Raw genomic sequence first — 27,815 nt, 5'->3', positions numbered from 1 at the left:
TTGCTTGATGAATAGAAAGTTTAAAAGAACCGCATTAATGTGATTTTTTTTTTTTGGAACAATATAAAAATATTTACTGAGCTATTCATTTTGACCTATTCATTGTGCCCTTGCTGAATAAAAGTATTAATTTATTTGAATTTTTTTTTACGTAGACTTCACCTTCACCCATCTTGAGGGAAACTGACTGACAAGTTTATTAAAAGTAATTGCAAAAGTGATGTGAAGCTCTGTCATCATCTTTTTGTAGATACTATTTGGTTTCATTTAGGTTTTTTATTTTTAATCTAATGCAAGGACATTAAGGCATTTTTAAGTGTCCAACATGTTCAGTATTTTTGGGGCCATTGCATAGTAATGCAATATGGGAATTAAATCAACTTGGATTTTCTCCTTGAATTCCAGTTTATCCCATAGTATCAGTGACTGCTAAATAAGTGTTTGGAACATGTGCAGGTACATACACTTGTAGCCAAACAAACCTTGTCTAGGGCTTCATCTTAACCTGTACATCAGGATACTAACCTACCAGTTGCCCATTTCCTAGATATTCCCACATGCTCAAACCGAGGAGGACAGTCAGGAGAGCCTTTCTCACTTGGGATGCAAGCAAACAGAGGTTATAATTAACCACGCGGGGCTAAGAGGATTTCTCCCTGCTCTCTCAGCACTGCTTGCAGCTTCTGACTCTGGGTTATTTAAAGTGAACCTGTCTAGAGAGAGAGAGAGAGAGAGAGGGGAGGGTGGGTTGGACACACATAGAGGAGGGGAGAGAGCTTAGCGGATCTGTGGCGCTCTGTTTTGACTCAGTCTGTGGTGGCAACATCTCTGTTTAGCATCACTCTCCCACAGCAGCCGATTCCACCTGCTTGCCCCGGCCGCTGCTGCAGGCAGGGGTGGAAACTTGCGGGACCTCAGCATCCTTCACCGACTTGCAGATATGGCCAGCCAGCAGGACTCGGGTTTCTTTGAGATCAGTATCAAGTCCCTGCTGAAGTCCTGGAGCAGCAGTAAGTATCTTGGCGCTCAGAGCCGCGGGATCACAGCCAGAGCTGGCGGGATGCATCCAGAATTAATTTGCATGTGAGAGGGCGAATTTGTTGCTCTGGTGCACATGCTCCAGTGTTGTCCTCCTCTTTTGTTTATTTAATATTCTGGGGATTAGGTCAGTGTAATATGAGCTTTATAGCATACCGCTATCTCTATTTTACTGTCAGGCTTAAAGGGATCCTTAATGCAAAAATGACAATTCTGACATTGTGTATTCATCTTCCGTCATTCCAAACTTTCTATATGTGGAACACAGAAGACATTTTGAGGAACTATGGAGTCCAAAACAACATAGAGCCCTACTAACATTTTTCAAAATATCTTCTTTTGTGTTTAGCAAAAATGAATACATTTATACAGGTTTGGAATGACATGGGTGAATTATCATTTTAAGGACAGAGTGTTTTAACGCTTGCTGTGTATATAAGTATTGTAAAAGATGGATATCTTCAAACATGATTTACATTTACATTTTATGCCATAACTTTGATATCTGTGAATAAAACTGGGTCTATAATGTTATGTTATGTCAACACTGCTTCTATAAGATCTTGTTGAGATTTTGCAATGTAATCCCTGTCCTGATGTTCTGGTACATAGTATGCTCCCTAGAGCAGTGTGCATCAGGTGCCTGTTCTCACCAGCCTAGCTGACCAATCAGCTGTGAGGGATGGTCAGCCCTCAGCCAATCAGCTTGCAGCAAGAGTGGCCGTGAGCATTCTGTGCTGTTTTCTGATAACATAGAAGTGTCTCCTTAAGAAATCATTGTAGATTTACTTATAATACCTTTTTAATATTTGATACTTTTATTAAGCATGGATGCATTAAAATTGTTTAAAAATGAAAGTACAGACATTTATGATGTAAAAAAAAAAAATCTGTTTAAAATAAATGCTGTTCTCTGATTAAACTTTCGATCATCAAAGAATTTTGAAGAAAAAAGTTCAACTGTTTCCACAAAAATATCATGCATCAAAAACTGTCAACATAGAAATGTTGCTTATGCACCAGATCAGAATATTAAAATAATTCAGAATGATCGTGACACTGAAGAGTGGAGTAATGAGTACTGAAAATTGAGCTTTGCATTGCGGGAATAAATATTGAAATAGAAAACAGTTATTTTAAATGTTAATAATACTTCCCTATTTTACTATTTGTACTGTATTTTAGAATTTGAGAAATGCAGCCTTGGTGAAAATACATGTATATGTACATTTATATATGTACATAAATATATGTACATTTCATATGTACTGAAAATATTTTCTCATACCTCATACTGTATGTTGCAAGTAGTTTTATGTTGTTTTTACAGACCTGTAAGTCTGTAATTCAGAGGCGAATACTTTTTAATTATAACATCTTTTTTTTTTATGAATTATGAAATCTTTTCAAGCTAGAGTGATATCAGATATTAATAAAAAACAATACATTTTAAATATTTCAGCCTGACATTTTAATCCTCAGTTTTAGACCAAATCATAATCTCTAGCTCTCTCTCTGCCTCAGAGTAAATGGGTGAAACGTTCTTATCACTAAATCAGATGTGCTTTGCACAGTGTACCAAATATATTTTTAGCACTGGCTCAGAGGTTTAGAGCTGCGAGTGTCTTTAGGCCTAATGGCTAAATCCAGGAAAAATGTCCTTGTTTTTTAGCTGTCATAATCAGCATGTCTTTCAAATATCTGCACATATCTACATTTCTCATCTTTCAGGTTTTTTTTGTTTTTTGTTTGTCCTCCTGACCTTTCTGTATGACACAAGTATAGCCAACTCTCTTCAAATGGTGCAGTGTGTTCGGGCAGTTACACAACCTGATCCTGTTACTTTGGGTTATAGTATCCTATAAGTGTGGATGCCCATGGGCGTCCAATGTGTGACCTCTGGATGCCTTGTATTCTTTGAAAGGCCTGCAAGTCTTATTCTGTATATTGAAAAAGTTTTTTTGTTTTTTATTGATTGTCTTCAGTGTCTTGTTTAGGACACAAAGTTAGTCAAGACACCCCTGGACTTTGGTGTGAAACATCGACAGTTTGGGATTGTACATCATGGTACTGAGTTTCAGCCGCAGATTCCATATCCATTCTTGCTGTGCTGTGAACTAAGATTTTTTTTCTGTTTGTTGATGAAAGTAACCAGTGGGATATGAGTGGGCTTTGTGTGCTAACAGTCTGATAACCATCTGAAAATGGATGGGAATTTATTGGTCCCATTTATTTAGAGTTATGGCAGTCATCCCCAGGGGGCTTTTGTACACAGTTGGGGGCTATGGATGTAAAAAGACCACATTATTTTCATCAATGGGGGATTTTGTTAGATGTATGTTTTTCCCGGGCTTGTTGTCCAGTCCCTGAGCAAGAAACATGTTGGGAGGACACAACAGGATTTGTTTTAGAAAGAAAAAAAGTGGTGTAATATATGTCAGAGTCTGTGTTTATGTGTGTCCCATGTCAGTGTGTGTGTGTGTGTGTGTGTGTGTGTGTGTGTGTGTGTGTGTGTGTGTGTGTGTGAAATAGTGAGGCGTTGTTCTGTGTCTTGTATTGTCCCTGTTGGGAGCAGCTCAATGCTCAGAGACTCCTCTGCAGAGCGCTGATGTAATGCTCTGTCTGAGCCCATCTCTTGTTTGAGGGTCACATGTAATGCATTAGGTTGCCGTAATCATCCAGACTGGCACTGAAGCTCTACTACTGTGGTAAAAATGGTTTTCTGAAGAAAATAAGAGTATTGCTTACAAATGTAAAACGCCATGATGCTAGTGTGTTAATTGGAGTGTTGCTATCTGATATCTGGGGTGTTCTATGTACTTGAGCCACAGGTGCTTGTTGAGGTATTCTCTTGCTAGTCGGTTATTCATTTTAAGACAGTCACTTTGTAGCAGCCTGATATAATCACTTTCATTTAAACTGACTTTTAATGATTCTGAATGAATCTTTAGTTTTAAGAGTCAGCATAATTTCAACTTTTTTTCAAGTTTTTTTAACTTAAAAATAGAAATAAAAATCATAACCAGTCCCTAAATTTCAATTGGAATTACACTAATTCTGAAGAGCAAGTCACAGCAAACAATCTGAGCAGATTGGCCTTATATTTAATAGTGATTTTTATTTAATATTATGTATCCACTACCATTCAAAAGCTAATGAGGGGTTTAGGTTTTTATATAGTATTGAGCATTGAGTGCATAAATGAACATACTTTACAAAACTGGACATTTTATGTTTTGTAAATCCTTTTTTGATTGATCTTAGGAAATATTCTAATATTTTTAGATACTGGATTTTTGAATTCATGAGCTGTAAGCTCTGATCATCAAAATTAAAACAAAAATCCTTTTAAATATTTTTACTTTACATGTAATGAATCTAGAATATATATGAAAGTTACAAAAAAATACTTTTTCACAATATTCTATATTTTTAGATACACCTTTTATATATATATATATATATATATATATATATATATATATATATACTGTATGTGTGTGTATTTATATATACATAATAAATATACACAGTATACACACATATATACATAAAAAGTTCATTTTGGATGCGATTAATCACAATATATATACGTATATATATATATATATATATATATATATATATATATATATATATATATATATATATTAAATTAACAGTTTGTTTAAGGAAATTAGGAAAATAGTTTGTTTATCTTTATTTATTGACATTTAATGCTTGAGATCTGTTTATGCGTTTTGTTTATGCAATATTTTTATTGAGTTTTGCAAGCCTAGTTGGCTTCTCATTTGCTACCCATAGCAATTTTCCCAAGGGAAGATTGTGTAATGGAGTTGGTCGGTGGAATTCAGAAGCTAGATAGTTTATCTCACTTTACGCCGTCTGTGTTTCTACATATGTGTAAACAAGGGAGTGAAAGTGAGTGAGTCTGTGCTCAGTCGAATGATGTTTACACTGTTGGTTAGTGGCAGAGGGGAGATCAGGACGTATAGTGTGTACTCAGGGATAAATATAGCCCTGCTGCTATGCCACTAGCATGTCACATTTGGCCAGGCCTCTGCTAAATATTCCAGCCTGACCTTCAGTCTCAAGGGGCAGTAAACGTATACACTGCAATAGAGAGCTTTCAGAAGAGGCGAGCACACGTGCGGATCTGTTATCACCTAATTTTCAGACTTTTGTTACGACTCGCACTGGGACCGTTACAGTATGGGGCAAGTGGCGATTGGGAGAAGTCAATGAAGGGACTGATAAGGAAGTGTGAAGTTTGGAAAACTGGATCCCATATGCTGCTCGCCTACTATGGGCAGCACAGTCATGTGCTAGAATAAAACCAGCATGGTAAACCTCATGAAAGGTCTGGGTAGGTGCTACAAGAGAGAGAGAAAGAGCAGTGAGTGAGTATCTGTCAGTGAATGATGATGAAACTTGTAAACGAACAAAGTGTTTAAGTAACAGAATTAGTAAAATGTGACACAGTATGGTTGACCAAATGCAAGATGAGCTTCAAACTTACCCATGAGCTTTTATTGGTGTTTAGATCATATAACAGCAAAACAGACTGTTTATTTTGTTGTAGAAATATATATTGATCTAAGATGTTTTGATGAAAATAAAACTTCAGTGTACAGTATGTTAATTATTGTGCAGTCACGTAGAATGCAATGAAATTATATCAATAATGAAAAACAATTTTAGTTTATAAGAAAGCTTTATAACTGTATCAATTTATTATTAAAAATATTATTTATATATATATAAGCCATGTGTAACAAAGTCTGTTTTCGTCAACATATGATAAGAAATTTGTTGTCATAAAATTTGTTTAATGAAAGTTGGTCACGCGCCTCCTCTGCAACTCGACCACTGTTACTTACAGTCCAGTCCAGTAGCTTGTGTGTGTGTGTGTGTGTGTGTGTGTGTTTTTGTGAGCTCTGTGAAAGAATATTACAACTTCTTGATATGAAATGGACCTTTCTGCTTCTAGGGTGTTACTTCAGTTTGTGTTGAGGAAAGCTGGGTGTTACTTTGTGTACACAGGTTTCAGTCGCTGGCAAGCTGCAGAATGAGAATTGTTGGGAAATTCTGAAATGGATTGCACTGTCTGGATTAGGAAACGCTCATTGTCTGGAATACAATAATTGACTGTATATATTCAAATAGGCAGTTTCTATTTTTTGGGTTTCTGAAAAAGACAAATACATTACTTGCAGTATTTTAGACACACTAAGAACACCTCATTTCCATGTATATATTTATTTATAATTTTTTTGTCTAAAGCTTCAGGGTACAGCAAGCCTCCTGTCCCACCAGTTTGCTGCTCGCAGGGTGAAAAGGGGCCGCCAACCATGATGCCCATCAGCGTGGACCCAGAGAGCCGTCCGGGCGAATACGTGCTTAAGAGCCTCTTCGCCAACTTCACCACCATCTCAGAGCGCAAAATACGGATCGTCATGGCCGAACCTTTAGTAAGTGACAGTTTTGAACTATTGAAATTTTACGATCTTGAGACCTATGACCATTCCAGTCCCAGTACTCATCTATCTCTGAGTACTGTGGAGATGGACTGAATCTAATAAAGAAATATTAGCTAATCTGGCTAATCCCCGTTGTTTATGTAGCTCAGCATGCGACCCTACATATATGTATGGTTCTTGTCAATAGAAATGAAATTGATATCTGTCAAAATTGGAAAATACTGATTAGATGCTAGTGTTAAAATATCAATTGTTTATCTCTAAGGACACTGAACACTTGCCAGGCTTGTTAGTATTTTCCAGACAACAGGCAAATTTACCTGCTTGTGTGTTTAACAGCGAGATGCTAGCTTCATGACCGACAGGCAGGCTAGTGTTAATTAACCTTTCCCAGGACAGATATTTTGTGTCCCTCAAAACATCTGCTACCAGGATGAGCTCATCTTCTTCCTCTAATTTTCTATAAAACCTGAGATCAGGTTACCTGAATAGTTCAGCCAAATTGTGCAGTTTTTTGTTTGATAAAGAATAGTATGACCTGGATCATCTGCAGTTTATTTGCACAACGACATCACTCTGATTGTATTTGAACAGTAAATAGAGTGATTCATAGCTGTGGTATCTTTTTGGTTTCTGGATGTTATTTACTTTTCTTTCTCTTCAGACACAACTAGAATGGTTTTGTGGGTCGGTCATGTCGTGACATACCCCAGTCTTTTGATTCTGAAGTAGAGAAAGGTCCTGCAAGGTCCATTAACCTCTTATAAAAGCCTTGAGGGATATTACCCTGTCCTTGTCTGCCCTCTCATCTGTTTCTTCCTCAAATGACTCCAGCATCTGAAATATTTAATAACCTAAGATGAAAGTGGTGCTTCAGTGGACTGAATGAGCTCAAATTAAATTTAACACAGTCTAAAAGTGTTATGTCTGACAAGCTGGGTCAGAGAAGACAGTCTGTTTCTGGGCCTAAAATCCAAATAAAAAAATGATAATAGTATTTGAATATCCAAATCACTTATTAATTGCTGTCACCTGAAAAGAAGCTACGGTACACACAATTCTGGGTCTTTGAAACATCTTATGTTATCCGAGTAGACTTAAGAATGCATTCAATTCATGTTTACCTTTTTCTGGTGTTTTTACAGGAAAAACCTTTGGTAAAGTCTCTTCAGAGGGGTGAAGATCCACAGTTTGACCAAGTAAGTACTGCTTGCCTTCTGCTCCCTGAACATATGCGCACATCCCCGTGTCCAGTCCGTGGACAGATGTCCCAGTGGAAATACTTTAGACAGCCTTTTAGCTGCCTGGCTGTGCCAAAAAATTAATCTGACTTTTTGAATTATTAAAATAGATTCATGGATCTGTCTGGTCTTTAAAGCATTCAAAGTGACCTCAGTAAAAGCCTGATGTGGTTTTTGGCTCGTCTGGCTGTCTGGGAGTGAACAAGTCCATTTGCATTTCTGATAGATTAGATAAGAGAGTTTTATGCCTAAAATTCATGATAGGTTGGAGACAGTGCATGCTCCATCAGGTCATCAAACATTTTGTGCAGTGGGCGAGACGTTATTTCTCTATAATTTACACATAATTGTTTCTGATTGTTTTATACAGGGCTCAACAATATGGATTGCGTTTAATTTTCATTGCAAATTTCCAGTTTTTCTTTGCAATTTGATCCAAAAAAAAAATGTGAGAACATAATACTATGAAATTATAAATATAAATAATATAAAATATAAATATAGATGTTTAAATTAATATGTATAAATACACACACACAAACACACATACACACACATAAATATACATACTATATAAAGAGATTTTGAGAATTAGAATTTTTAAAATGTATTTTTTATTTATTTTATTTAAATTAATTATAATTTTATATATTTTACAAAATGAGTAATATTTTTTATAGGAATATATTTATCAAACTCTATTTTTACAGTTAACTCATTTATAAATGAATGACATAAACTATGTATAAAATGTCAAATTTTTATTGCAAAAAAACTGCAAAAAAGTGCAAAAACCAAAAAAAAAAAAAATTATATATATATATATATATATATATATATATATATATATATACAACCCGAATTCCGGAAAAGTTGGGACGTTTTTTAAATTTTAATAAAATGAAAACTAAAAGACTTTCAAATCACATGAGCCAATATTTTATTCACAATAGAACATAGATAACATAGCAAATGTTTAAACTGAGAAAGTTTACAATTTTATGCACAAAATGAGCTCATTTCAATTTTGATTTCTGCTACAGGTCTCAAAATAGTTGGGACGGGGCATGTTTACCATGGTGTAGCATCTCCTTTTCTTTTCAAAACAGTTTGAAGACGTCTGGGCATTGAGGCTATGAGTTGCTGGAGTTTTGCTGTTGGAATTTGGTTCCATTCTTGCCTTATATAGATTTCCAGCTGCTGAAGAGTTCGTGGTCGTCTTTGACGTATTTTTCGTTTAATGATGCGCCAAATGTTCTCTATAGGTGAAAGATCTGGACTGCAGGCAGGCCAGGTTAGCACCCGGACTCTTCTACGACAAAGCCATGCTGTTGTTATAGCTGCAGTATGTGGTTTTGCATTGTCCTGCTGAAATAAACAAGGCCTTCCCTGAAATAGACGTTGTTTGGAGAGAAGCATATGTTGCTCTAAAACCTTTATATACCTTTCAGCATTCACAGAGCCTTCCAAAACATGCAAGCTGCCCATACCGTATGCACTTATGCACCCCCATACCACCAGAGATGCTGGCTTTTGAACTGAACGCTGATAACATGCTGGAAGGTCTCCCTCCTCTTTAGCCCGGAGGACACGGCGTCCGTGATTTCCAACAAGAATGTCAAATTTGGACTCGTCTGACCATAAAACACTATTCCACTTTGAAATAGTCCATTTTAAATGTGCCTTGGCCCACAGGACACGACGGCGCTTCTGGACCATGTTCACATATGGCTTCCTTTTTGCATGATAGAGCTTTAGTTGGCATCTGCTGATGGCACGGCGGATTGTGTTTACCGACAGTGGTTTCTGAAAGTATTCCTGGGCCCATTTAGTAATGTCATTGACACAATCATGCCGATGAGTGATGCAGTGTCGTCTGAGAGCCCGAAGACCACGGGCATCCAATAAAGGTCTCCGGCCTTGTCCCTTACGCACAGAGATTTCTCCAGTTTCTCTGAATCTTTTGATGATGTTATGCACTGTAGATGATGAGATTTGCAAAGCCTTTGCAATTTGACGTTGAGGAACATTGTTTTTAAAGTTTTCCACAATTTTTTTACGCAGTCTTTCACAGATTGGAGAGCCTCTGCCCATCTTTACTTCTGAGAGACTCTGCTTCTCTAAGACAAAGCTTTTATAGCTAATCATGTTACAGACCTGATATCAATTAACTTAATTAATCAGTAGATGTTCTCCCAGCTGAATCTTTTCAAAACTGCTTGCTTTTTTAGCCATTTGTTGCCCCCGTGCCAACTTTTTTGAGACCTGTAGCAGGCATTAAATTTTAAATGAGCTAATTAAGTGGATAAAAGTGTAAAATTTCTCAGTTTAAACATTTGCTACGTTATCTATGTTCTATTGTGAATAAAATATTGGCTCATGTGATTTGAAATTCCTTTAGTTTTCATTTTATTAAAATTTAAAAAACGTCCCAACTTTTCCGGAATTCGGGTTGTATATATATATATATATAAGTAATAAAAAAAATATTTCAAATTATACATATATTATATATTATAGATTTTCTAAAATTATTAATGTAAATAAGGAATTTTTTATTTAAATTAATACAAAAAATAAGAAAATTTTTAGTTTGCAGCCTGTTAGAGGCAATAAAAAAAAATCTGAAGCAAAAGCCAAACTGAGCAAGCTGAAACAGACAAAAAACTAACAACAACAACAACAAAAAATCCTTCATGTTTGGTTTGTTATATAATCATTGTTCCTAAACTTGCTCATTACAATGAACTAATGTGTAAATGAATGACAAAAGACTCTGCAAAATTCATAAATGTACAAAATGTCTAAAAAACCGAATTGAATTTCATATAACCTTGAGTAAATGTATCGAAAGCCCAGAATGAAAGGTCTTTTTATTGCTGGCTTGGGTGGAGTGTGTGTGATCCCTGCCCGGAGTTTGTAAGTTTGTTTCTGTATGCATGTATGTGTGTGTGTGTGTGTTGGAGGCAGGTGAATAGCAGCCTGATTCAGAACTCACAGGGCTGCGTTTGTGCCCATGATCCCCTGGGCTTTTCAGCAGCCTCACTGAGAGGTGATTCTTCTCCCAGGGTTCATCAGGGACTGAAGGACTCGCTGTGTTCACCCTCAGCCCCCGAACACCACCCTTTCTCCCTCCCTTTCCTGTGTGTCGAATCCTCACCAGGGACCGCCTTTCCTTCCTGCTACCACAACTCCCTTCTCTTTTCTTGCTGTCTTTGCATCTTGGAAACACATTTAAGGCACATGCTCGCACAAAGTCCCCGCTTTCAGCAAGAACACCTCCACACTCAAAATAACTTTCTCCTAAATATGCACCATGATATACATGGCCTACATACAGTATTAAGCACTAGGTGCAGTTTTAGTTTGTTTATGTGGAGATTAATACATGCTCTCTTTTTTTCAGTTGATCAGTACAATGAGTTCTCTGGCCGAGTATTGCCTACCATCTATCTTGCGAACCCTGTTTGACTGGTACAAAAGACAGAATGGAGTTGACGATGAATCCCATGAGTACCGACCACGTTCAAATACAAAGTCCAAAAAGTGAGTCCCATTTGTATTGCTTAGATAAGGCTGATCATTTAAGCGTAATAGAGTATGATATAGTTAATTATGCATGATAGACTTAATTAATGCAAACTATTACAGAAGAACGATGCATTAAAGGGATAGTTCACCCAAAAATTAAAATTATGTCATTAATGACTCATTTTATTCCAAACCCGTAAGACCTCCGTTCATGCCCAGCCAACCCGGTTCTTGACGCACATTTGCATACATATATTCGCATACAGAATTTGTCAAAGTTAGCATAAATTAATCAAATCAAATCTCCATATGGACCAGTATCTGTAAATGTTAAGCTGCAAAAGTTGGTTGAAATATGAATCCTGCGTGTGCTGCGAGTCTCTGTGTGAATGAATGAATGGCAGAGACGTGCGGGTTTGTTTACTACATAGACTGAAGTGCGTGACGCTTACAGTAATTTCAGCATCTGCCATCTCAATGAGGACATAAATACATAAACAAAATCACCAGAACTGTTCTGCGTCACTTCACAAGCACTGTTTCATTTGTGTAAAACCAGTGTCAGTTTAAAGGTATTCACGGCAACCAGTCAAAATAAGTTCATTTTACATAAAGGCATTGTGCTAGAAATATTACTATTATTTAGTTGAATGTATGTGATACTGCTACTACTGTTTACAAAATTTATAAAACTATTTTTTAAAGAAATAAATCACACAATATTTCTTCCAATTTTAATAGCAAATCCCCTTTATTTACCAAAAAATAAAATGTGTTTAAATTTCATTAATTAAAAGACAAAATAAATTTGGGTGAAACTTTTTTTAATGTTTTTCATAATTATATTATACTTTAAACACAATTGTAAATAAGTATAAAGAATGGCATTGGTTTTTTTCTTAGTGATAAATAATGTTTTTTTTAATTAGCATATTTTTGTGTTTTGCTTTGGTACCAAAATTGGTACAGAGAACCGTGGATTTTCACTGGTATCGGTACCGAATACTGATATTTTGGTACCGTGACAACACTAGAATTAAGTTATAAAATTTTTCTTATTTTGCCTAAAAATATATATATAAACGTTTAAATTAAGTTAAATTAACAACAAATTAACCCTGATCTTCAAATTCTAAAAGCTCAATGAATCGTTTTTTTTTTTCCTTCTGGAGCATCAGTGAGCATTTGAACCTTCTGTAATAGTTGCATGAGTCCCACAGTTGTCCTCAGTGTGAAAAGATGGATCTCAGAATCATACAGTCATTGTTGGAAAGGGTTCAAATACACAAAAATGCTGCAAAACCAAAGTATATGTGGCACCTGAAGGATATTTCTGAAGAACAGCAGGCAGTTTAACTGTCCACAGTTGGAGTTTTGTGGGTATTGCTCATATCTGTTAACACCATATATTTTTATTCATGTGTTTGTGTAGACATTTTCAGGATTTTTCAGCATTTATTTGAAATAGTAATCTTTTGTAACTTTTTATCACTTTGACACATCCTTTGCTGAATAAAAGTATTGAATTATTTTAAAAAATATATACTATATAAAAAAATGTCTTTCTGTGAGACTGTGATGCAATATAGTCACTTGACTTTTGTCTTAACTGGATTGTTCCAGAATAGCCCAGTTACAAGTGGGTGTTGAGTGATGCCTCTGTGATTTCTGCTTCCTGTAGCCGGAGTGCAAAACTTCATTTCATCATTGAGAAATGATATTTTAGTGAATGTGTTAGAGGGTGGGAGCAAAATTGGCTTACATAATCTGTTTACATTCTCTCTTTCCCAGTGATGAGCAGCAGAAAGATTATCTGCTGGAGAGGAGAGACCTAGCCATCGACTTCATCTTCTCTCTTGTGCTCATAGAAGTTCTCAAACAGGTAACACGCACACTTTGCTTTACAGCTTCAAAATTTATAGCGAATTGTGCTTTGTTTCCTTTGGCAACAGAATGGCAAATTTAGTCATAGATTAAGGCTTAGAGAGATACACAGTTTATTGGTTATTATACAAATGTACCTATTTGAAATCACAGAAAGCCATAATCGGCCAAACAAAACCAAATTATAAAATGTGATACTGTTTGTGTTTTTGGCCAGATGCCCCTCCACCCATTTGTGGATGGTTTGGTCCATGAAGTCATTAATTTGACTTTTAAGCACTTTAGATATAAAGAGGGGTAAGAGACTTTTTTTCTCTATTGGATACATTTAGTAAAATGTATACATTCATATAAATTCATACATCTGCTTTACTGTTTACTTTTGTTTTTGTGACTAGGTATCATGGACCGAACACTGCCAACATGCACATTGTAGCTGATCTCTATGCAGAAGTAATCGGAGTCTTAGCACAAGCAAAGTAAGTACTCACTCCAACAATTTTTGTAGCAGTGTTCAACTGTGCTTTTTGAAATGTGCGGAAAACATACTAGGTCTGGAAATCAGCCTTTGTGTTTCTAGATCTTCAGAAGCACATAGCTTTCAAGTGGTCTGAATGCTTAGCATCCTCCGTACATAAGTGTCATTCCTATAATCTGTGTGATACTCTACAAAACAGCTGCACCTGTTGCAAAACAGTTGCCTCTGTGCATCACTTTTATTTCTGTCTGGGTGAAATATTCTGGAAAACTGTTGGTTGTTGGTGCTTGCTTGCTCAAGAGATGTTACCAGGCCTCTGGTTGTCTTATTTGACAGCTTGGGTTCTTACTTGTGAGGGGTGTATTACTTACTTGTGCTGTGTTATTTGATTTGATTTGATTTTCCAGAAATGATCGACTCGATTTCTCATTGTAAGTGCTTGTGAAGAATAACGTGTGCCCTCAAGCCGGTGATTTATCTGTCCATCATATTTTTTTTTTGTAGATTTCCTGCTGTTAAAAAGAGGTTCATGAGTGAGCTGAAGGAGCTCCGTCAGAAGGAGCAGAGCCCATACGTGGTCCAAAGCACCATCAGCCTCATCATGGGCGTGAAGTTCTTCCGAGTGAAAATGTATCCTGTAGAGGAGTTTGAAGCCTCCTTTCAGTTCATGCAGGTAAATGTAGAATATTAAGACATTTCACAAAGCACACATTTGTACTGTATATTTATTTTGTTTATTTGTTTAATATTTATTTGTATTATATTTAATTGAAATACATTTATACTGAATATGGAGACTTAGATAAGGCTATAGTGATAAGCTCAATGATATTAGCTCTCAAGAATGTGAAGGCTAACAGTTTCTCTCTATGATATGCTTCTTTCTGTTACAGGAGTGTGCGCAGTATTTCCTGGAAGTAAAGGACAAAGACATCAAACATGCTTTGGCTGGACTCTTTGTGGAAATTCTAGTTCCTGTAGCAGCGGTTAGAGGATGCTATTTATTTACATGTATTTTGAACATTACGAACCCCTAATTGTTTTAATAACGTATATAGCCATATATCATCCTTTTTCATCCTTATTTTGGTAGAAATGTCTACAAACATTTTGATCCTCATTATTATTGTCTTTCCGTTCTTTAATAGGCTGTCAAGAATGAGGTGAATGTTCCTTGTTTAAGGAACTTTGTGGAGAGCTTGTATGATACCACCTTGGATCTTTCAACAAGAAAGAAGCATTCACTGGTCAGTCTGGATTTCATAAGATATAGTGTTTCATACTTTTTGACAGTACTATGTACACTACTGTTTTTTTTTAGGCTCTGTACCCACTAGTGACATGTCTGCTGTGTGTCAGCCAAAAACAGTTCTTCCTCAACAGATGGCATGTCTTCCTCAACAACTGCCTCTCCAATCTGAAGGTATGTAGCTTATTTATTCATTCATTCAACACAAAATCGCAAACTGGATTTCTCACTACATATACTTCATCATTACAGAGCAAGGACCCTAAAATGGCCAGGGTAGCACTAGAGTCCCTCTACCGACTTCTGTGGGTCTACATGATTCGCATCAAATGCGAGAGCAACACTGCGACGCAGGGGTAAGCACAGCCGTGGTCTGCTGCTACTTGTATTGAACCATGTATTTAAAGCCACTACTAAAACGCCCATCTGAGATCCCCAGAGACAAGGTTTACAGTAAACTGATTTTACATAACGCAGCCCATCTCAGCTTTCTTGGTGGAGTTCTAAATGGTTGGGAAAACAAAAAAATTAAAACAAGTCTGTACCCTACCCCTCCCATGTCCATCAGTCGAATGAACCCGGGGTGTGACCGCACCCTTCAGCCCTTCTCAGCGGCAGTGAGTAAACAAGCAATCCATTACAGTCACCGTGCCTCAGGCGGAGGGGTAATTACTGACAGTGCTGCCAGAAATGGGTGGAGAAAGGAGAGAACCAGAAGGGAGGCTGGTGGTCATGGGTGATGGGTGTTGGAACGCCAAGATCGTCCACTGGGAATCGAAAGCTTGGGAAATGAAACCATATACACACCCATATTTGATCTTCGGTGCTAGAAATGAACATTGAACAAGTGTAGATGTCTTATGCAGCTGATCCATAATAGATCGATCGGAATTAATGTAATAAATGGTTGATGATGTTTGGGAAAGGGTGTACATGCCTTTAGAGGATTTCAACACCAGAAGGGGAAGTTGTGGTAATAGTTTTTGAATCGTGGGCTTTGTGAACAGCGTACTGTAGTACAAACAGAACTCTGAATACATACTAAAAAAGTACTATATATAAAACAGTATGCTTTATGGAACAGTACAGATTTCAAATAGTAGTGTGCTACTTAAAAAGTAACATGAAATTGCATTTTTCTTTTTGATTTAAATGTTGAAAATACATTTTGAAATCTTTTTTTAATTAAAAGAAATTCTAAAAAAATAAATAAATAAATTATCAGTTTCCTCAAAAATATTAATCAGCACAACTGTTTCCAACATTGGGAATAATAAATCACTAAATCAGCATATTATAATGATTCCTGAAGGATTGTGTGGTGATATTTCACATTATTACTATTTTACTATATTTTTGTTCACGTAAATTCAGCCTTGGTGAGCATAAGAGACTTCTTTCAAAAACATTAAATTAAATTAACTAAACTCACCAAACTTATTTAAGAAGGCATATTAAATATCTAAAGCATGGGAGGGGAGGTTAGTTCTGGAACCACAAGGATCATAAAATGTTCAAGTTAGACTGGAAAACTGGTGTTGGGTCAGCTAGCAGTTCTTGTGATGTATTCAGAGAAATGTATTGCATTATAGCAACAAGTCATAAATATCAGAAACCTTGGCTTTGCATGCCACATACCAAACTGTGACTTTGGAGTTTGCAACCACTATGAATAAGCCCAAAGTGGACAAACCTCACTTAAACATAACATTTCACAAATAAGCCGGGCTCAGGTCTGCCACTTTAATGCAATGCTAATTATAACAAGCTTTCTGTGTCGCAATGCTTTGACTTTTTTTTTTGTATATGTCCGTGCCAGATTCTAAACTTGTTATCGGTTAACACTGTGATCTTGTCCAAACAGCCGCCTCAACTCTATTGTGATGACCCTGTTCCCTAAAGGATCCCGCAGTGTAGTTCCTAAAGACATGCCTCTCAATATATTTGTTAAGATTATCCAGTTTATTGCACAGGTAAGTCTCCGATTAAATGACAGACAGATCTAAAACTAAAACCTCAGTAATAATCTGCTGTTAAACCATTATACAAGACTTAATTCTTGTTTGTTGTAAAAACAGAGCATGTGTCTAAGGACAAAAAAAATTGAGTTGCTGCCAAAACAAATATGCAAAGACAGCTAGATTCCCATCATTAATTTGCAAGACTACACATATTTAGTCTTCCTGATGCAGCATGTGTTAAAATATTTACATTTTGCATACTGCATTTATTTATTCTTTTTCATCTTACAGGAAAGACTTGACTTTGCAATGAAAGAAGTAATTTTTGACTTACTGTGCGTTGGGAAACCTGCAAAAGCCTTTAGTCTTAATCCGGAGGTAAAGTATTGTGAGATTACATTAGATGTAGTAGCTTTATCTCATTGTTATGGCACTTATATCTTGATTTCTTTTTCTGTAGAGAATGAATATAGGTGTCAGAGCATTCCTGGTTATTGCTGACAAGCTGCAGCAGAAAGATGGTGATCCCCCAATGCCAAACACAGGGGCAACGCTCCCTTCTGGAAACACACTACGAGTCAAAAAGACATTCCTGAGCAAGCCTCTGACTGAAGATGAGGTCAAAGTCATAGGTGAGTTCAGCTGTACTTGTAGAGGAATGTTTTTTACAATGAAAAAAAAAACAGCCTTTTTTTAACAGCACAGCCATTTTCAAGAAAAACATTTAAATTGTAAAACAATAGATATATATTCCAAATTTACTATTCAGTGCTATGATGTATGCCTAATATTAATGCAAGAAAGAGGAAAACATGAAAACTTTTCAATCATGTAATTTATATTATATAACAAAAATGAATATGTCTTTTTTTGCAGTTTCTAATGCAATGCATTTAGCATTTTGTTTCTAATGCACTTTGGTTTCTAATGCAATGAAATCCATAAATATCTTTTTGTGGATATTTTTGACAAACTGAAGTGCATAAGCTCAGACCGATAAGACCTGTGATCAGTCAGCTCCAGAAAGAAATACAAAATCTGTGCTTATTAGGGTTGCAGTAGGGGTGGAAAATTTCCAGAAAGTTTCGAAAACGTTTTTTGCAAACCAAGTGCTAATACAAAAAAGGAATTTTTTAAAATGTTAAATCCAAGATTTGATAATAGTATAGCATAGCAAGAAATTTACAAGTAATTTTTGACTGAGAACACCAGGTGTAATAATATGGGGAAAAATCCACAAGAAGTATAAAAAAAATTAAATTAAAATAAAATAATAATAATAAATTGAGTTGTGAACAAAGTCAGCAAGATTAAGTCCAATTCTAACAATGCAACATTAACTAGAATTTTGGGAAAACACAGCAAGGTTTGACTGAAAACATCTTCTTGATCATATTGATGGCCATTTTCTCATTTTTAACTCTGTTACTATTAAAGAACATGCAAGTCTTTTATGTTTTGCATCGTTTCAACCATCAGGAATGTCCTTCTATTACCCCCAAGTGAGGAAAGCTTTAGAAAACATCCTCAGACATTTGGATAAGGAGGTTGGCCGCTGTATGATGCTGAGTAATGCACAGATGCTGAATAAGGAACCCGAGGATATGATTACGTATGTCACACACAACACTGTCTCTGTCCAGTAATCTTTTATCTGGTGTATCTGATTCTGTGCACACACAAGTTTGAGCTTGTCAGTTCTAAGTTTGAGCTTATGTGACCTCTCTCTGTACTGATAGGGGTGAGAGGAAACCCAAGATCGACCTCTTTAGGACATGCATGGCCGCCATTCCACGCATCCTTCCTGATGGCATGTCCAAGTCAGAGCTCATAGACCTTTTGGCACGGTAAGTGTGTGTATATGTTCAATGCATGAATGGGTGTGTAAGTAGGAAGCATTTGGTTTGACGAATTGCTCAATGGTACATTTCCCGAAAGCTTCAGTAACGTGATCCCTCCCAGCCCCCAGCTTGAATGGGATGTCCCATTGCAGTCTGAGTCAGGGCTGGTCTAATCAGACTTAATACTTCTTGTTCAAGCCATTAGGTCAGCCAGCTAAGTGATTTCTCTGTGCACTATCTCCACTGAAACTGGAGGAACTTCTGCTTTGTAATGGAAGATCTTGGAAATTATGCAGATTTTTATGATGATTGGTGCATACTATTTTGATATATGTATAGGAATATTTTAGGAACACACACACACACACCTCAAGTTATTAAAATAAATTGTTTTTATTTCAGCTAGATGTCAAGGCATTATTTCAAGACATTATGTCAAGGCATTATTTCCTGAAGTACAAAAATAAATAAACTTAAACTGAAATAAAAATGAATAAAATCTGTATAGACGTATTTGAAATATATATATATATATATATATGTGTGTGTGTGTGTGTGTGTGTGTGTGTGTGTGTGTTTTAATATCTACTAATGACTCTACATCTAATGATGTAATCTAAAGATTTTTGTCCTATATGTGCCTAATAAGATTTCTTTTTGTATATTTGATAATTTAGTCTTTGACCTATATATATATATATATATATATATATATATATATATATATATATATATATATATATATATATATATATATATATACACACAAACCTGATTCCAAAAAAGTTGGGACACTGTACAAATTGTGAATAAAACAGAATGCAATGATGTGGAAGTTTCAAATTTCAATATTTTATTCAGAATACAACATAGATGACATATCAAATGTTTAAACTGAGAAAATGTATAATTTTAAGGGAAAAGTAACTTGATTTTAAATTTCATGGCATCAACACATCTCAAAAAAGTTGGGACAAGGCAATGTTTACCACTGTGTGGCATCCCCTCTTCTTTTCATAACAGTCTGCAAATGTCTGGGGACTGAGGAGACAAGTTGCTCAAGTTTAGGAATAGGAATGTTGTCCCATTCTTGTGTAATATAATATTATAAGATTTTCTATCTTTTAACTGGCAGGTTAACTATCCATATGGATGATGAACTGCGTCTGATAGCCCAGAATTCCTTGCAGAGTCTGCTGGTAGATTTCTCAGATTGGCAGGAGGAAGTGCTTCTGGGCTATTGCAGCTTCCTGCTTCGAGAAATTCAGGACACACACCAAACCCTGCTGGACTCCTCACTTAAACTACTGCTTCAGTTGCTTACACATTGGAAACTAGCCCTTCTCAGCACCAGCAAGACTCTGGACACATCAAAGATCTGCTCCACTGAAGTAAGTGGCAAGAAATATTTGTTTCAGTGTCAAATCACAAAAAGATTTCTAATATTTTAGTTGTTTCTTGTGGAGAGCAAATTAAAAATAAAATAAAATGTATAATATAAATTATTTAAAAAAAGGAAATACAATTTATAAATATATAATGTAAAAGAAAATGTATGATATAACATAAAAATATAATATAATATAATATAATATAATATAATATAATATAATATAATATAATATAATATAATATAATATAATATAATATAATATAATATAATATAATATAATATAATATAATATATAATTTAATATAATATAATATAATAATATAGTATATGTTTGTGTACTTTAGTTGTTACAGAGTAGCTCTGGCCCCAGGCTGCCTGCTGAACGGACTCCTCACTCCACAGTCCTGCATGCTGTTGAGGGTCTCGCTTTAGTACTGCTGTGCTCCTGCCAGACAGGCACACGCAAAATAGCAGTGTCCATCCTTCGAGAGGTCCGCCAAATCTTCCTCACCATCGGGCAGACTGAGGTAAGAGCCACATGGAGCCTGACTTAATCAGATATAGGCCTTAAGAGTATACATCCACTCATTTATGCTGGAATATGGTATTCATTCAATCATCATTCCATCATATCATTTACGTTTTTTTTCTGGACAGGAAGATGAAAGGCCCATGATAGATGTTCTTGACCAGCTAAGCCCAGTGGTGCTCGAGAGCTTTGCCCACGTGGCGGTGGCTGACTCGGTGAGTGCCTCTCTGTTCGGTCCTTTGCGGTTTTGCTCACATGTGAGTCTCGGAGGACTTCTACAAAGTGTCTTCTGTTCTGAGTTTATAAGAAAGTCTGTTTTACTTCTCTGAGCTTGGAGTTAAGTGTATTAGGTGATGACTTAATGATGTCGAATCACATAAATACTAGATGTCAATACTAATTTGGTACATTAAAGAATTATTTTATCATAGATTTATTCATTCTCTATAAGTGGCCACTATGATCTCTTCCCTTCCACTTCCCTGCAGGCGTCCCTCCCCACTGGGCAGCACGCAGACCTGCAGTGGCTGGTGGAGTGGAACGGATCTCTGGTCGGCAGCCACTATGATGTGCGGAGCCCATCTCGTGTGTGGATCTTAGCACAGTCTCTGAAGGATCCCTGGGCTCTGTGCCTCTTCAGCCTTCTGAGACAGGAGTACCTGCCTAAGCACTGTCCCACAGCACTCAGCTACGCTTGGCCCTATGCCTTCACCCGTCTGCAGCTCCTCATGCCTTTACTTGAGCCCAGGTGAGGGATGGATAAAATACATCTATATATGTATCACTGAGTGGCAGTGGTTTGATTGGTCTGCATTGTCGCTTTAATTATTGTGGCAGTCTGGTATAGGTTATGTAAGCATTTACATCTAGTTGACCAGGCTTTAACCTTAAAGTGCAAAAGGGGCTTTTTAAGCATTTACTCTATCTCTATCTTTAAGTTTAAGCTTTTAATGGCTTCCCATATCCACTTTTTAGGATACTGCACTTGTTTAAGTGGTTCTGCTTCTGATAGCAGACTCTGTACAGTCCTATTTGGTTTACTTTTCTTTTTTTGCACTGTACATTCATAATAAATGATAACTCAATAAACGTTAACAAACGTTTGGGGTCAGTAATGAACAAAATGCATTAAATTGAAAAGACATTGTTAATGTTACAAAAGAGTTCAATTTTTTTTTACGTATTTGAACACTACCTCTTCATCAGAAAATTTGTAAAACAATCGTTTCCAAAATAGTCCACAATAGTCTCCAAAAAAAAAATTTTTTCAGCACCTGTTTGTAGCAATCATAATATGACAAATGTTTCTTAAGCACTAAATCAGCATATAAGGAACAAGAATAATGTGACACAGAAGACTGGAGTAATGGCTGCTGAAATTCAGCTTTGCCATCACAAGAATGAATTATAGTTTAAAATATATTGAAATAAAAAATAGAAGTTAACATTTCACAATATGACCATTTAACTGTATTTTTCATCAAATAAATGCATATTAGTTGAGCTAAGGTATGGAAGCATGTTTCCACCAACTGAATAAAAAATAAAAAGATAATTGTGTTTTTATTTCACAATTTAGACTTTTTGTAATATGGGTTATAATTGCGAGGTTAAGTCCAGTTCTGAGAGGGATAAAAGACTGATATGTTGTCAGAATTGTGAGTTTTAACTCGCAATTTTGAGTTTCTTTTTGCAATTCCAGGTTTAAACGCAACTGTGAGTTTATCTCGTACAATTCTAAGAAAAAAAGTCAGAATTGCAAGTTTGTTTCACGCAATTCTAAGAAAGTCAGAATAGCAAGATGTAAATTTGCAATTGCGAGAAAAGTTGCAGTTATCTTTTTATTTTTTATTCAGTGGTGGAAACATGCATCCAAAAAAGTTACAAAATACAACTGACACCAAACATTTTTGGTCCAAAAACCATTTTATTTATTTAATATATATAAGCTAATAATTATCTTATTTTTCAGTTTACATCAGTCAATTCATTCCAATGTTTTCATTTCTTAGCAACCCAGTTAACGCCAAGAAGACAAGCTCGGCTGGTTCAGCAGACACCTATGTTTCTCTCTGGAGAAACTATCTGATTCTGTGTTTTGGTGTGGCCAAACCCAGCATCATGAGCCCGGGTCATCTTCGAGCTTCCACCCCTGAGATCATCACTCCCAGTACAGACAACAACAGCAGCTATGACAACAAGGTGGGTGGGGCTTCACATGCATCACGTACCAACCACGCCCCAGTCAGTCATTTTTGACTTGGTGTAATCTTATTCTTTAGATCCTCGGCACCCCGTCTGTGGCCTGGCTTCTGAAGCAGCTGGTTCCTCTGATGCGTTCAGAAAGCATTGAGATCACAGAGTCTTTGGTGCTCGGATTTGGCCGCACAAACTCACTCGTTTTCAGGTATTATGTAGCAAATATGATGTGACTGATGTTAACATTTAGCTGGGCCAAGTTCCTGCAAGACGCTTTATTCTCACAGTAGAAAGTTTACAAAATTTTTGATTATCACAACATAGTGTGTTTTATTGTTTGCAATGTGTCACGTAAGTTCAGCAAGATTTTTTCAGATAAGATGTGAGTAGCATCTGATGTTTACATTGTAGTCATACCTCTGTTCTGCACTTGTCAGGATTTTTGAATTGACTTTGATAAGGCGATGCACAAACACTGTATACATATAATTGATACTATAAATGGCCAGGCAAAGAAAGCATTAAAATATCAGTCATGGAATAATGTATATATGTGTGTGTGTGTGTGTGTGTGTTTAGACTGTCTCTAAATCTAGACAAACCATTTTTCCAAAGCAGTAATCAATTGTCATATTACATTAGTTATGTCTGCTTATTTCAGTTCTTGGAATCATTAAAAAAAAAAAAAAGTATTTATGGGAATAGAGCAATTCTTGGTCTATAAACCTTGGCAACACAGTATTGATTCTGTAGTCTTATTGCTTTTCTATTTGTTGCGTCTAATACAGAGAGCTTGTTGAGGAACTGCATCCTTTGATGAAGGAAGCTTTGGAAAGAAGACCTGAGGTCAGTTACAGTATATATAGTTTTTTGGATTGTTCAGTCAGATCAGCTAGTATGTGCCATAATTTGTATTGTAAATGGCCTACTCAAGCAATGCATACATGACTTATCTTGCATGAAAAAAATTAAATAAAAATATGTACCACACTACAGCATTCCTACAAACATAGGAAATCTTAAAATGTCAGGAATTTTAAAAAATGTTATCTCCAGACTTGTAAATTAATGAAATATTTTCTCTAGTTATATATAGTTCTATAGGTTTCTATATTTATAATACGTTTCTATAGTAATGTTTTGCATAATGTGTCCTCTAGAATAAAAAACGGCGTGAGAGAAGAGATCTGCTGAGACTCCAGCTCCTCAGGATCTTTGAGCTGCTGGCGGATGCCGGTGTCATCAGTGACAGGTGAGAAGGATGTTATTGTTATGGATTCTGTTCTCTGGACTCCTCCGTTGAATCTCATATGAACTCGCAGGCTACAAAACATGAAATGATCCCCATCTTTCTGTCTCTCAGCACTAATGGAGCTCTGGAACGTGATACGCTGGCCCTGGGCGCTCTCTTTCTTGAGTATGTGGACCTGACCCGGATGCTTCTGGAAGCTGAGAATGACAAAGACATGGAGATTCTCAAAGACATCCGAGCTCACTTCAGCGCCATGGTGGCCAACCTCATACAGTGTGTCACAGGTGAAGAGGAAGACATCTCACAAGCTCAGTATACAATTAATGTCAACACGAAATCAAAATTTAGCCCATTTACATTCTCAATACACCTTCTTGTTTTTACACAACTCGTTTAATTCATAAATTGTCATAATATAGTTTTTTCAACTTTAAATATTTATTCCTCACGTTAAATAATGCCATCATACTGATGGTCATGAAGTTATATTTAGCTCTGGGAAGTGCTCCACATTTTCTTTGTTTAGGAAATGGAATACATTGCTAGGTTACAGTGTATTCAGTCACAGGACTCCTGACATCAGTCTTGATTTCGACTCCCCAGTGGAGACATTGCCCAAAATAGCAGTAGATTAGATCAAGAGCCACTTCATGGGCAAATGAGTCGCATAGTGGCCAGTCATTTTGCCTGTTATTTCTTATTAAAAAACAAAACTAAAATCATAAGGTTTTTAAATTGTTTAGTCACTATCACAAAATATTTTTTTTCAAGAAGGGGTTCCTGTAGCCCAACTTGCATTGATAAAACATGTAGCTTTGGATGTAAAATGTATGTTTTATAGTTTTCTTATACCTCTCTTCTCCTCTCCTTGTTTCATAGTGCATCATCGACGTTTCCTCTTCCCTCAGCAAAGCCTTCGGCACCATCTCTTCATCCTTTTCAGCCAATGGGCTGGACCCTTCAGTATCATGTTCACGCCCCTGGATCGCTATAGTGACCGGAACCATCAGATTACTAGATACCAGTATTGTGCTCTTAAGGTAATACAGACTATATATATGGGGTGGTGTTGGCACAGTGGATAAGACAAATGCACTTGGTGTGAGAGACCCGGGTTCGAATCCACTGTGAGGCACCAATGTGTCCCTGAGCAAGACACTTAACCCCTAGTTGCTCCAGAGGCGTGCGACCTCTGACATATATAGCAATTGTAAGTCGCTTTGGATAAAAGCGTCAGCTAAATGAATAAATGTAAATGTAAATATATATATACAGGGTTTCCGCGGGGCCATAAAAAGTCATACATTTAACAATAAGAATTTAAGGCCATAAAAAGTCATAAAAACGTCCAGATTTTCCATACAAGGTCATAAAAAACATTTAGCCACGTATTAAATTGATATGCTAGTCCATTAATTTGTTCTCCCATCAAAATGCGCTCGCAGCGGCAATGGCATTCATTTGTTTCGCCTGTTGTAGTTCTGTATGAGGAATCTGGGTGGTAAACAGTTGAGGAAAAAGATGCCTTCATCGTCTCTTAAAGTGACCGCGCCTAATTTAGCTACTAGCTGCTGTAATGTTAATCCAAGAAAATTAAAGAAAAATCACTCACTGCTCCAGATATAATTTTTGATATACATATTTTACTAGTAGGTACAGGACACTAATACATTTATGTGAGTATAAGCAAACTGTGACATATTATACCCAAAGAATCATCATACAGTGAACTACTAGTGAAATAGATTGATATAAATGTTTTATCTATCTATCTATATATAAAATTGGGAACAAAAATTATTCAGCACCTTATAAAGCACCATGCATTGCTTATGTTTTTTTTTTTTTTTTTTATTGCTAATGCAACCTTTTCACACCACAGTCTGAACAAAATGAAGCATTGCTTGGTAATTGGTCAACAAAGTATTGATAGTTGTGAAATATTGTCATAATAACAGTTGTCTGTAGTTTTGAAAGTGAAAAGTGAAAGTGAAGTGACATTCAGCCAAGTATGGTGACCCATACTCAGAATTTGTGCTCTGCATTTAACCCATCCGAAATGCACACACACAGAGCAGTGAACACACACACACACTGTGAGCACACACCCGGAGCAGTGGGCAGCCATTTATGCTGCGGCACCCAGGGAGCAGTTGGGGGTTCGATGCCTTGCTCAAGGGCACCTAAGTCGTGGTATTGAAGGTGGAGAGAGAACTGTACATGCACTCCCCCCACCCACAATTCCTGCCAGCCCGGGACTCGAACTCACAACCTTTCGATTGGGAGTCCGACTCTCTAACCATTAGGCCACGACTTCCCTGGTTTTGGTTGATTGTAATCCATTACGTACATTTCTATCAAAGTTATGAAACACGGATTTGTTCTGACAGAGTTAAACTCTAAATTCTTGTCATATTTTATAACCATTTTAGAAGCAATAGCAAATAAACTGTAATAATGGGAGAAATGTTCAAGGTGTCTCAATACATTTTGGCTTGATTGTATATTTAATTTTTACATTGAAGACTATCCAGTGCTATTTTACATTTAATTATTCGGTTTCTGTACCTGGACACCTACAAACTTGAAAAAAACTTAAACATTGTGTAAATAGCACAAATAAATAAAAATGAACAAACATACAAATTAAACAATTTCAAACAGGGCCCACTGGTACAACCTTCAGCGGGGCCAAGCAAACCCCAGCTATGGTCCTGTCTGTGGGTGTTGAATACTGTGACCAAACACCTATAACACTTGTTATTTTGGAAAGTAATGCCATAAAATAATTGTTAATTTACAATGTTACTTTACAATGTTACAATATTGTTAAGTGTTCCTGTGTTCTTGATACTCAAGAAAAAGAAGGCGAAGGCTTCAGTTTCTTAATCTTAAGAAATAATAGAATAACTCTTTTAATAATAAAACTTGTTACTTTCAATGAAAGTCAATAATAAAAAAAGACTTTTGAAAGGAATTATAATGACTGAAGTTATTTATCGTAATTCGTGTAGGTCATAAATTCAAATCCTAATAGTCATAAAAAGGTCTTAAAAAGTCTTAAATTTGACTGATTAAACCCTGCAGAAACCCTGTATATATATATATATATATACCGTATTTTCCGGACTATAAGTCACACTTTTTTCATAGTTTGGCTGGTCCTGCGACTTATAGTCAGGTGCGACTTATTTATCAAATTTAATTTGACATGAACCGAGAGAAATGGATTAACAGAAAACATTACCGTCTAAAGCCGCGAGAGGGCGCTCTATGCTGCCAGAGATGCTGTAGTCTACACTGAAAACATAGAGCGCCCTCTCGTGGCTGTAGACGGTAATGTTTTCTCCTGGTTCTTGGGTCTAAAAAAATGCGACTTATAGTCCGGTGCGACTTATATATGCTTTTTTCCTCGTCATGACGTATTTTTGGACTGATGCGACTTATACTCAGGTGCGGCTTATAGTCCGAAAAATACAGGTATATATTATTTTTAATATAATTTTTATATTTCATTCCACTGCACAGTACGTTTTGCTTTAGATGGGTCTTCATTCAAAATAAAAAGATGTATATGTTTCATAATAAATACACACTGCTGTTTAAAAGTCTGGGGATGGAGCCTATTTATGTATTTGATCAAAATACTGTAAAAACTTTATTATTGTAAAAAAGCATTGCAATTGAAAATTACTGTATTCTATTTGAATATATTTGAATCAAAAATACAGTAAAAACC

General features: G+C 36.2%; 1 protein-coding gene across 2 annotated transcripts in view; it reads left to right on the top strand.

Moving 5' to 3' along the window:
• The first annotated feature begins 805 nt into the window (after positions 1-805).
• Positions 806-27,815, top strand: part of LOC132107852 (protein furry homolog) — a 50,060-nt gene continuing 23,050 nt past the window's right edge. Inside the window, exons 1-28 of one of the 2 annotated variants that reach the window (XM_059514155.1) lie at positions 806-1,014; positions 2,369-2,376; positions 6,322-6,509; positions 7,664-7,717; positions 11,166-11,305; positions 13,082-13,172; positions 13,392-13,471; positions 13,573-13,653; positions 14,157-14,325; positions 14,546-14,638; positions 14,801-14,899; positions 14,974-15,075; positions 15,154-15,257; positions 16,766-16,874; positions 17,154-17,240; positions 17,323-17,494; positions 18,342-18,474; positions 18,602-18,709; positions 19,839-20,094; positions 20,441-20,623; positions 20,754-20,840; positions 21,114-21,373; positions 22,638-22,827; positions 22,908-23,032; positions 23,613-23,670; positions 23,985-24,076; positions 24,188-24,360; positions 24,956-25,116. In XM_059514155.1, the coding sequence (XP_059370138.1) occupies positions 941-1,014; positions 2,369-2,376; positions 6,322-6,509; positions 7,664-7,717; positions 11,166-11,305; positions 13,082-13,172; positions 13,392-13,471; positions 13,573-13,653; positions 14,157-14,325; positions 14,546-14,638; positions 14,801-14,899; positions 14,974-15,075; positions 15,154-15,257; positions 16,766-16,874; positions 17,154-17,240; positions 17,323-17,494; positions 18,342-18,474; positions 18,602-18,709; positions 19,839-20,094; positions 20,441-20,623; positions 20,754-20,840; positions 21,114-21,373; positions 22,638-22,827; positions 22,908-23,032; positions 23,613-23,670; positions 23,985-24,076; positions 24,188-24,360; positions 24,956-25,116 (3,477 nt within the window). In that variant the 5' untranslated portion in view covers positions 806-940. Of the gene's footprint in view, positions 1,015-2,368; positions 2,377-6,307; positions 6,510-7,663; positions 7,718-11,165; positions 11,306-13,081; positions 13,173-13,391; positions 13,472-13,572; positions 13,654-14,156; positions 14,326-14,545; positions 14,639-14,800; positions 14,900-14,973; positions 15,258-16,765; positions 16,875-17,153; positions 17,241-17,322; positions 17,495-18,341; positions 18,475-18,601; positions 18,710-19,838; positions 20,095-20,440; positions 20,624-20,753; positions 20,841-21,113; positions 21,374-22,637; positions 22,828-22,907; positions 23,033-23,612; positions 23,671-23,984; positions 24,077-24,187; positions 24,361-24,955; positions 25,117-27,815 lie in introns of those variants that run through there. The other variant, XM_059514154.1, reaches the window with a different exon arrangement.

The sequence above is a fragment of the Carassius carassius genome, chromosome 28 (assembly GCF_963082965.1).
Source record: "Carassius carassius chromosome 28, fCarCar2.1, whole genome shotgun sequence".
Classification (NCBI taxonomy): domain Eukaryota; kingdom Metazoa; phylum Chordata; class Actinopteri; order Cypriniformes; family Cyprinidae; genus Carassius; species Carassius carassius.
Note: the sequence above shows the minus strand (reverse complement) of the source record. Positions and strands in the feature narration are given on the sequence as shown.